The sequence below is a fragment of the Ixodes scapularis genome, unplaced genomic scaffold (genome assembly GCF_016920785.2).
Source record: "Ixodes scapularis isolate PalLabHiFi unplaced genomic scaffold, ASM1692078v2 PGA_scaffold0__279_contigs__length_252992795, whole genome shotgun sequence".
Classification (NCBI taxonomy): Eukaryota; Metazoa; Arthropoda; class Arachnida; order Ixodida; family Ixodidae; genus Ixodes; species Ixodes scapularis.
This window is the reverse complement of record NW_024609835.1, coordinates 109792614-109802919: the sequence shown is the minus strand read 5'-3', so window position 1 is coordinate 109802919 and position 10306 is coordinate 109792614. Positions and strand designations below refer to the sequence as shown.

Genomic DNA, 10306 nt, shown 5'->3' with positions numbered 1-10306 from the left:
GTGATCTCATCCGACAAACGGCTCAGCTGTTTAGCCAGCTGAGTAGTCGAGCCTTTTTGCTCAAGACACTGACACTAGCAAATGATAGCAGTTTATGTGCAACATACACTCACATCAGTTTATCTTTACTAGCGTGTTTTTTTTTTTAATTGCAATTTGTAAGTAGTTTAATATTACGTATTATTGTGTCTGATCAGTAGCGCCCTCTTTTAAGCATCTGTAGTCATTGAGGATTTGTCAGGTCCAGTGGGGTAAAAGGCACACGTCCGATCTGTTTGCGTGTTCTCTGGACGGAAAGTGAAATCGTGTCATATGCTAACGTGATTGGGTAAATATCGAGAAGAACACCATGCAGGTAATGTCTCGACCACTTTTCACAACAAAATTACCGGCCATAGAGCCCCGAAACTTCAGCAGCCGTTGGCTGGTAGTTAAAAACCTGCGTATTAGGCATTTTGTAGTCTGCTAGCGGAACAGCATTCAAAATGCACATTCATCAAGTTTTTCTCGCGTACATCTTCTCTAGTTTTATTTCGCAATATAGAAGCGGGTACACGTTCAGGATCTTCAAGTGCAAGCGATTATCCTTGTAAAACTTTTATTGTGGCGCGGGAACTTCTCTTTCCAGGGCGAAAGCTTGTTGCCGATTGACATCCAAACCAACAAATTGTTGGGTACGTACAAAACCAGGAAAAAAAGAAAAACAAATCCACTTACGCGTACACGATTTAGTTTCTACCAACGAAATGTGCAGCACTTTCTAACGTTTTATTTATGCTTGAATAAATAACAAAATAATAGTGGAGCACTTGTTGAGGCTTCTAATGTGCACTGCAACGCAAGCGTTTTGCTTCAGATGAGTTGCGTCAGATTCTAGAGCATTACTTCCATATCACTGCGCACACACCAGCCTGAACAGAGATGGAGGTACCAAACTCCAAAGTTCATTGGGTTCTTTAATGGGTGCGTCCGGCGGGATTGTTGTCACCAGATTGGCTGATTAGCCGGAGGCACTGCAACAAGGACTGGCAGGCGAAGGCATTGGTGGTCAGGGAGAAGATCAACGCCGCCATCCAGGACATGCCCGAAGTGGAAGAGATCACCAACCTGCTCTCCGGAACTTGTTAGTATACTTGTTGATATTGGGCAGAACTAACGACACATGGCTTGCAATGACTTAATTCCCATCAGCAGTCATTGTGGAGTACCTTGCTGCAGTGTGCAAACCTTTGCCAGCATATACTTCGGGCCACTGAATTTGTTTTTGTCTGCTAGAACAAGTCGGCATGACGCCCGGTATGGTGCAATGATGTCATGTGCAAGCCACGAATAATGTGCGTTCATGGTGTTTGCTCTACAGTAATTAATGCCGTATGATATGCTGAAAATGATGGGTGTAGTGTCCAGAGCTAGAGCAAATACTGTGAACTCTAACTGCCACTCTGACTGTCAGAAAACACCTGAAAACAAGATCATATGTATAATAAGATGAATGACATCTGTTCGTGAATTTGAGCTAGGATTATTGCAATAAAGGCGTTGTGTGTAATGGAAATTTTAATTTCACGGCAAGATACCCCCGGGTGTTCGAAATCCTCGTTCCTTAGCTGGGGCATGCCAGATGCCCTTCGTTGGTTCGGCATGTAAACCCCCAAACTTGCCTTGTGCATGAATTTTTATTTGTATGGTTTGTTTGGTTTTTTTCCGTTTAAACAGGCAGTTATCTGTAGGCCATGGAGTTTCTGTTTTTGTTTTTTATTTATAAGGAAAATCGGCGGATATGTTTTGAGGTTTATTCATTTTTCACGTATCGGCACTTTTGGTGGTCTTTGTCGGAAGGATGCTAAAAACCGTGATTATCGATGAAAATATTTAATAAAAAATAAGAGGGACGGGTTTAGACATAAACAGTCCTAGCTGCAGTAATTTTTTCAGAAGTCTGTGTTTTTTGGTCTTTAACCAATTTTGGACTTATGTTGTTAATGGTTCCCTTTCAATCCTTTTCGGCTAAATCCAATTTTTTGTTTTTGGAACCGACAGATGTTTGTTGGTGTTTTTCGGTTAAAACCGGAAAGTCTAGCTATGACTTGGTTAGTATATGCTACAAGGTTATTATTGTGCCAGAGCAATGTCGAACCAAAACAATATTTGTTTGGCTTTTTCTGCATCGGAGATACATAGACCCATGCTGTACGTGACATAAAGTGAGGATGCAGGTTTCAGCTCCCACTAGTTGAGTGCTGAAACCTAGGCAAAAGAAATGTAAAAGACGTTGCTCTATCTCATACCTCCACTGGCAATAATATTATGGTAGAAATCACAGCCTCATGTATTTTTACTACTGTATGTATGGAATTACTCCTGTGAGGTGCACAAACATGCCACTTGTATAGGAAATGAGTTCCGTTTGATTACTTGTGCTGGCTCACCGGTCGGTGCGTCGTGATTGCAGACATCCACTACTTCCACTGCCAACGGATTGTGGAGATCTTGCGGGACACAGAGGCCAGCACCAAGAACCTCTTTGGCCGCTACTCTTCGCAGCGCATGAAGGACTGGCTCGAGATACTTCGTCTCTACGAGAAGGACAATGTGTACCTTGGTGAGGGTCCACTCTTTCGACTGTAGTCAAGAACATGGCATGTTTCTTCGGTGTAATGTACAGTTTTTTTCCAGGAGACACATGCATGGACAACTGACCACTTATAATTTTTTACATTACTGCGCTTGGTACACCTCTGATTGGAAATGACCTTGTGTGTGTAGTTCAAGGAATGTCATGTTTATTTACTTACTTATTTATACTGTTAGCACATCTGGGCTGTAACAGGGGTGTAAATTTTTATAAGGAAAAAGTAAAAGAAGCAAAACATTTCAAACTGCCGCTGTTTGAAGGCGTTATACTATATACAGTAGCAGAGGTTCCAACAAAATAATATGCTGCATAAGAAACACTAAAATTTCTGGAAAGTTTGAGTTGTGTTCATCTATACTATATAGTATGCTGCATATACAGCCAAAACTTGATAAATGGAGACTATGCAAAACCAAGTTCACCTCAAATGTAGCAAAGAGCAGTGGTAACACGGAACATATATTGTGTGTTACTTCGTGGTGTTGTTACATGGATTAACTTAGCACGGATTATGAGCCTTGATGGTGCAATTATCGTCATATGCAGCATTTGTAGAAGAAAGCCCTGCCAAAGCTGGCACTTCAGCAAGGGTAAAATGCAAAGATTGCATCTCTTGCAGTCACACTTCCAAGCATGGATGGGCCCCTGCCCCTATGCACCTAAGCTTGTGCTCGCAGCTCTTCCTCCAGTGTAACGATTCAACAAAGTCTACAGCTATTTTTCATCTTGAGCTGATGGTGCAGCAGAAACCACGAGGGCATGCTTCTTCCCTTGGATCTGTCTGTGTGGTGCCAGGGCTTCTGCGGCAGAAGCAGTTTGCAACGCTCTGGTGCTTGCCTTGGAGCCCTTGTTGCACTGTCAGCCGAAAATAATTAATATTGTGTCTGGAATAAAAAGTGCAATACTTAAATACAAAACATGGCCAAGGACTGGGAAAGGAGCTCAGCTCACTTTCTGAAATTTTGGAATTGTTGTCTGCAACTTTTGTTGAAAATAATTATAGATTTCCCTCCATCACTCGTTTGGCATAGAAATTGTATAGAAAAGTTTTTCAGTTCCCTTTCAGACCTGTGTCTTCGGTAAACAGGAACGGCTCAGTTTGATAGGTTGCACCGACTCTGTGGCCTTTCTCGCTGGAGAAATTGGGGGAGAAAAACAAGCATGGCATAACTGAAAAATGCCCTAAAAAGTTGACGAGGGAAGAAATATACTCAGACCTAATGTTTGTATTCTGTGAAGAACAGAAACCATGCGGTTAACTCTTTCCGTACCACGGAGAAAAGTGGTGACTGTTTTGAGTGATGGACATTTTTAATTGTTTTAAGAACTACTCAGCGTATGGTTGATTATTATACATCAAGTTGTAGCCAATAGACTGATCTTTAGAAAAAAATTTTTTTATACTGATATCTGGAAATAGTCAAATTTAATTGCTTAACTTTAGATCTGTGCAAGAATGAGAGCAAGAAGTTTGTTTGCAGCTGTATTAAATCATACTGCGGTTTTTAAAAACCCTAAATGTACAAAGTGTGTTCCATGTACACCACTCTAGCTTCTATATTTAGGAAGCTCTCGCTCAGGGGTTCTCAACCATTGATGTTTCGCAGATCCCTTGTAGATCGGCAGAGATAATGGAGGACCCCGCTCGTGGTGAGGGGAAGGGAAAGGTATAGGTTAATTATGAAAATGATTTAATAAATGCATATAACTAAGGGCTGTATGACTTCTCCCATTGACATACACACGAGAAAACTCGCCCGAAAATTGGAACATTTGTTTTCAATTTGAAAAAAAAAGATTTATTGCCAGGCTTGACCCCCATAATGCCCTCGCGGGCCCCAAAGGGTCCGCGGACCCCCATTTGAGAATCACTGCTCTAGCTAATACTGTCTTTTTTTAATCTGTCGGTGAGTGGGCTTTCGTGGCGTCATGCCATTCAGAGACGCTGTTGTATGTGGAGGTGCATGTTCTCCAGGGGCCCCAAGCTACACAGTGGGACCAAGTGGGACAAAGGGACCAGGACATGGCCGCCTGCTGCGGTTGGTCAGCGTCATGCCACTGACCAATCGCCTTCTGCGGGGACGTTCCGGTCCCTTGGTCGTGCTTGGTCCCGCCGTGTAGCTTAGGGCCCCAGAACACCTTTGTTTTACAGCAACAGCTGTTCATGGTCCCTCCCCCTGGTTTCGTGATGGCATGAGCGTAAACAATTTCAGTTTCTCCGCTAAATTTAGCGGAAAAAGGGACATCGCATGATTTATGCACCAATTTAGTTTCCCCCAATAAATTTGGTGACAGAAATTGGTGTCATGTGACTTGACGTCATGGGCTTTACAAACAAATACAGGTTAGGCTCTAGATTTAGGGGAAAATTTTTTGTCACGTGACCTAAGCACCAATGTAGTTACCTTGCTAAATTTAGCTGGAAAATTGATGTTGCGTGACCTGATGTCACGCGACCCGCAGACAAATACAGGTTCCCGGCTAAATTTAGCAGAAAGATTTACATTACGTGACTTATGAGCCAATCCACTTTCTCCGCTAAATTTAGTAGAAAAATTTACCTCACGTGACCTTGCACCAGTTCAGTTTCCCCGCTAAATTTGGCTGGAAAATTTTTGTCACATTACCTATGCACCAATTCAGTTTCCACATTAAATTTAGTGGGAAAACACGTCACGACCTTGGTGTCGCTGTCTAAACGCATCACGTCATGTGATTGTCGCACAGTGTTTTGCACAAAACCTTGGTTTGTTACAGCGGTGCTCTAACTTTACCTCTTTTGGCGTTTTTATGACTTACGGCACACATAAAATGTGTACACCGGCTCACGACAATCCTAGAAAGCTAGAATGACGCTCTCCAACGAGCACCTGTCGATATCCTTCACCTCGGAGGTGAAGCATCACTGTAGGAGCTCTTAAATGAACCAACATCAGCCACAGTCCTCGCCGCTGCTCTCATCCAAATAACAAGCAGTAAAAGCAGTTAAATCGTGCATTTCAGGGTATTTTTCTAGCGGTCCCCAATGTCAGTGAAACGCAATGTTTGACAAGCACCTCCATCATGTAGAGATTTTTCTAATAGCCGACCAGCTGGAGAGGAAGCTCAAAACAAAATCGAAATCAAAGCTGAAGTTCTTTGGCTATCCACGAGATGGCGCAACAGGGTTCTGCACGTCAAATTTGAATTTTGGCAATGCGTTGAATCTGTCGATTATGGTTGATCGATGGCCAATGGGCGTGGTACGGGAAGAGTTACTACTTAAGAGCCCAAAAATTAGTCCAGACGGGAAGGGCTATCTGAAACTGGGTTCCAAAGGGAGGCAGCAAATGAAACCCTAAATTCTGCTGATAGATAAAATATGACCATTTAAGGAAACTCAAGCTTCATTGATTTTTATGAAAATATGTAAAATGGGGCAATGCAGTAGAATCTCGAAGATACGAATCTCTCAGGGTTGCCGAAAACATTTTTGTCATCCGGAAATCTTGTTATTCAATTTGGGCTTCATAAGATAAAAAGATAGGTAGACATACCCGGTGAGAAACTTGCTTTAATCGTGCAGCCACAGTAGACACGGCCAGCCGCTGCGACGTGAGAAATTGCAACTGACACAGGGCCACGACTAGACAGCCACAGCTAGGGCCATGGCTAGAGAGCTATGGCTAGCTCTATCCATGGCCCTTTAGCCACGTCTAAGGCTAAAATAGAAAAATACCTGAAGAATTTTCTTTAAAAAGTGGACCGATTTTGGAGGTAGTGCAATACCGCTGGTATTGCTCTACCTCCAAAATCGGTCCACTTTTTACAAGAATTCTTGAGGTTTTTTAAAGCCTCAAGAATTTTTTAATTCAGCGGCTGGCCGTGTCTACTGTGGCTGCACAAAGGGGTTGTTGATGACTTATTAATGGAATGTGAGATGAGCGAGAGTAGAAGGGAATCTCAAGGTCTCCTTTCTTAAAATACCTTTACAGCCACCTGAGTGGCGGAAAGTGCCGCAATGTTGTTTACCTCAACGTCCCTTAATATTTTTAAAATGGAGGAATTTAACCTCCTGAAGGTTGGCGCTTTTGTCTTATTGTCTGCCGTGGTCCGAGAGATTATTCACACTATCTCGAAATGTAACACAATAAAAATAAAACTTTTCGGCTGGTGTTTCTAAAAAATACTTACCATCCCGCAATTTGGATCTACTGTGATAGTATCGTCGAGATTCTACCGTATAAGGATCCTTGAAATCAAACTCCATTCTTTATTTGAGATGGGTGCAAATTTTTATGTCGCTTCAGTTTACACATTGAAGTTTTATATGAGACAACTATCAGCTTTGGATTTTTTTTTATCCTTAGATTGTGAGTTTGCAATTTGATTCTGGGACTGGAATCTTAAACTGAGTTGTTCGTTTCCCTGCATTTTCCAGCGGAGGCAGCTCAGATGCTCATTCGAACTGTGAACTATGAGGTTCCTGCTCTCAAGAGGCAGATTCTCAAGTGCCAACAAGTGCAAGAGGTATGTGGACATATCTTGCACATTTGGGGTGATTCACATTTCACTGGCTGGTCTCGTGGCAGCTCAGGAGGGACAGTGGTCATGGTGTTTCTTGATGTCTGTCGTCAGGAAACCATCAAGAAGGAAGCTGACTATGGCAAGCATGCTCAGGACTTGAAGGACCGATACAAGTTGGAGTGCAAACAGCTTGGCATCAAGGTTTGTGTTCTTGTGCATCTTCATTGCAATCTGTCGATTTTGACAGAAGGAATCATACAAGGCCTGGATATATTAGAAAATTATTTTCGTATAAAGGGACGTTACTGTTGCGAGAACAAAAAAAAAAAAAAAGAAAATCATAGTTATCTGCGGTGCATATGACATATTATACGATTCCTAAAGTCTCAAGGAATTCTATTTTCATGCGTGAATGGTATATTTTGAGTTTGGAGCAAATTTGCAGTAAATAGTGGTTTTGGCCAAATATTTTTTTAATTGAATATTGAATAGTTTCTCTAAGCCTTTCACTACTGTTGCATCATATTTGAACGAAAACCCAGCTAAACCCATGAAGGTTGTTCCCAAGCTTCCAGTTTTGCACTTATAAGCTAGTTTTTATCTAAATTTGTTTCTGGACTGTGACCTCAGAAAGTCCTATGCCTTGGGATGGCAAGAAGACGACGGATTTGACATAAAATGAAATCTATAGACATACCCAGCAGACTTGAGTGGATTTGCTTGCTATAAGCAAATATTCTTTCTTCAATCTCAAATAAAACAAGAAAAAAAAAATCGCCAATTAACTCTTGCAGAACAGCCACATTTAGGAAAGTTTGCTGCGATGCAGATGTCGAAATTCACAAAGTTTTTGTTTCTTTTCTAATGGACTAAGCGCGTGTATGCACCATTCCAGTTTGAAAGTGCGCTTTCACCGAAGCACGCAGTTGCGATGTTCATACTCTCCCAAGTGTTGATTGCGGCGGGTAATCCCGTTGAATGTGCTCCTTACCGAGCACCGGTGCAATGCGGAGAAGCATCATGCTCGGAGCTTGCTTTTGCGGGTTTTGCTTCTCTGCAGTGCACCCATGCTCGGTAAGAAGCGCGCTCAACGGGGCTTACCCGTCGTGATGACACCAGGCCGGCGCAGCCGTAGCCTTGAATATTGTAACGCGCTCCGGGCGCCCGAGCGAGCGAAGAAGCGAGAAAAGAGCGAGCGGTGAGCGAAAAAAAAGAGAAAAGTAGGGTGACGTCACGGATTGTCAAATATGTTGATCACCCACTCCGGCAACTAGGACGGGTGCAGCCGTTAACATCCATGTTCCTTCGGGGCGCTCTTTCTGTGCTCAAGCGTACGGTTGTTTCCGCCGCCTCAAAACACGGTGTTGCAATCGCCGCCTTTACCGGGCCGCCCCTACTTGCCCCTAGATGGCGCAAGTTGTCCTGTCGCGTCCCAGGCGGCCGGTTCGCCCCCGTTCGCTGCCCCCCCCCCCCCCCCCTTCCCGCTTTGCTTTCTTCATTCCATTTCTCGTTGATTTCATTGTCGTCTTTTGGGGCTTTTATTTTATATCTTTTTTCATAAACCACTGTAGCGCAACTTCAGAGAAGCTGCTCCTCAAGTGGGTAGAAGGCAAGGAGCACACATTTACTTTTCATACATTTTTTATTATAAATAAAGATAAATACAGATAATAAAATTTACGGAACAATAGAACAGATAGCACGAGAAGCAAAAAAAGAGCACAATGAAAGAAATATACATTTATAAAAGACATTGCACCACCACAGTTTTGACCAGCAGAAACTTCAATGTTTCGTAGACAAAAAATATGATTTTTTTTTGTTACTCAGCTGATATATGACTTGTTTTACGGTTTCTGTGCTCTCCTATCAGCTGCAGACCTTTTCAAATGAGGTTTTAGCAGATCTCTTCTTTTAAAAGGCGTAAATTCACCAAGGTTCATAGCAGAACATCTGGAGGAACTTCTACCTGATTGCTGGACAGAGGAGGTCTCCGACTGTTCTGTCATGAAAGCACTAAGATTCTTCATCACATCATCCCTGTATACCAGATTGAGAATGCATGCCAGAAAGCACTCTCAAGCTTGCTCACAAAAGTAAGGCAAGGGTCTGTGAGCAAAAAAACGCCACCAAAAATGCCTGTGTCATCCTGTGCGCTTAGCACCTGGTACGGATCTATCTGCCTGCAAATTTCAGCTGCAATGTTGCTCATACGTTAGTAAAAACGAAAACAGACGTGTGCTAAGTGCTGTGTTCATGGCGTTTCTGCCGCGCGGGCTTGAAACAAAAGCGACAAAAAACAAAACTTTACCTCTCACTTCGGAACACCTTTCAAGACTTTCGACTTGCTGGAGTTCCCGCACCATTTCGCAGCGCAGTAGCGCCAAGGTATTCTCTTCCGAGAGCACCAGAACTTTCCAAGTCAAATTAGCGTGGACCGAGCGAACACCACGTTTTCCGGAGAACACTTGGAGCTGACAATCATGCTCATCGGCTGTCGGCGACCGTTGCACCGATAACACCGGTTGCATTGTTGCCATTGCCATGGCCACCGGCCCGGTGGCAATGTCGATCGTAACGCCATATTTTGAGGCGGTGGAAACAAGAACCCTACGCTTGACCGCAGAAAGAGTGCCCCGAGGGAAAATGGATGTTAACGGCTGTACCTGTCCTAGTTGCCGGAGTGGGTGATCGACCTATCTGACGTCATCGTGACGTCATCCTGACTCTTGGCGGCCTCTACCGAGGTTTCCATGAATGCCGCTGGCTGCGTGAGCCTGATGACACTTTGAAAAACATTAATGAGATTTTGTTGTGTTCGTCCGTTTTTTTATCGTTCCCCATCTCAGGGTTTACAAGATGATGATAATATTTCAGTTCATCTCGATGTGAATATTGGATACCGTAATCTCCCGAAAGATAGTCCCCCTAAAATCGAAAGCAAATCGGGTGAAAATAAGGAGTAAGCTAACTTTCGGCGTGCCACAAAAAAGGAAGTTGAAAAAATGCTAGTTCTAGATTTTTAATCTAAAGCTAGCATTTTTAATCTAAAACTTTTAATCGCAGGGAGGGGCAATGAACCAAAGGTGACTGTCCTTCCCAGTCAGCAATGTTCGCTTATCGCCTGCCGTGGCTAAGTAACACCATGCCTGCCGAGGTAACCAT

At 43.2% G+C, this 10306-nt stretch overlaps 1 protein-coding gene across 2 annotated transcripts in view; it reads left to right on the top strand.

The window, feature by feature from the left end:
* Positions 1 to 245: 245 nt before the first annotated feature.
* LOC8032063 (CDK5 regulatory subunit-associated protein 3) overlaps positions 246 to 10306 on the top strand; it is a gene marked incomplete at its 3' end in the record, with an annotated part of 29904 nt that continues 19843 nt past the window's right edge. Inside the window, 6 exon segments of one of the 2 annotated variants that reach the window (XM_040205763.2) lie at positions 246 to 355; positions 629 to 674; positions 992 to 1123; positions 2453 to 2602; positions 7056 to 7144; positions 7253 to 7342. In XM_040205763.2, the coding sequence (XP_040061697.1) occupies positions 350 to 355; positions 629 to 674; positions 992 to 1123; positions 2453 to 2602; positions 7056 to 7144; positions 7253 to 7342 (513 nt within the window). 2 annotated transcript variants of the gene reach the window in all.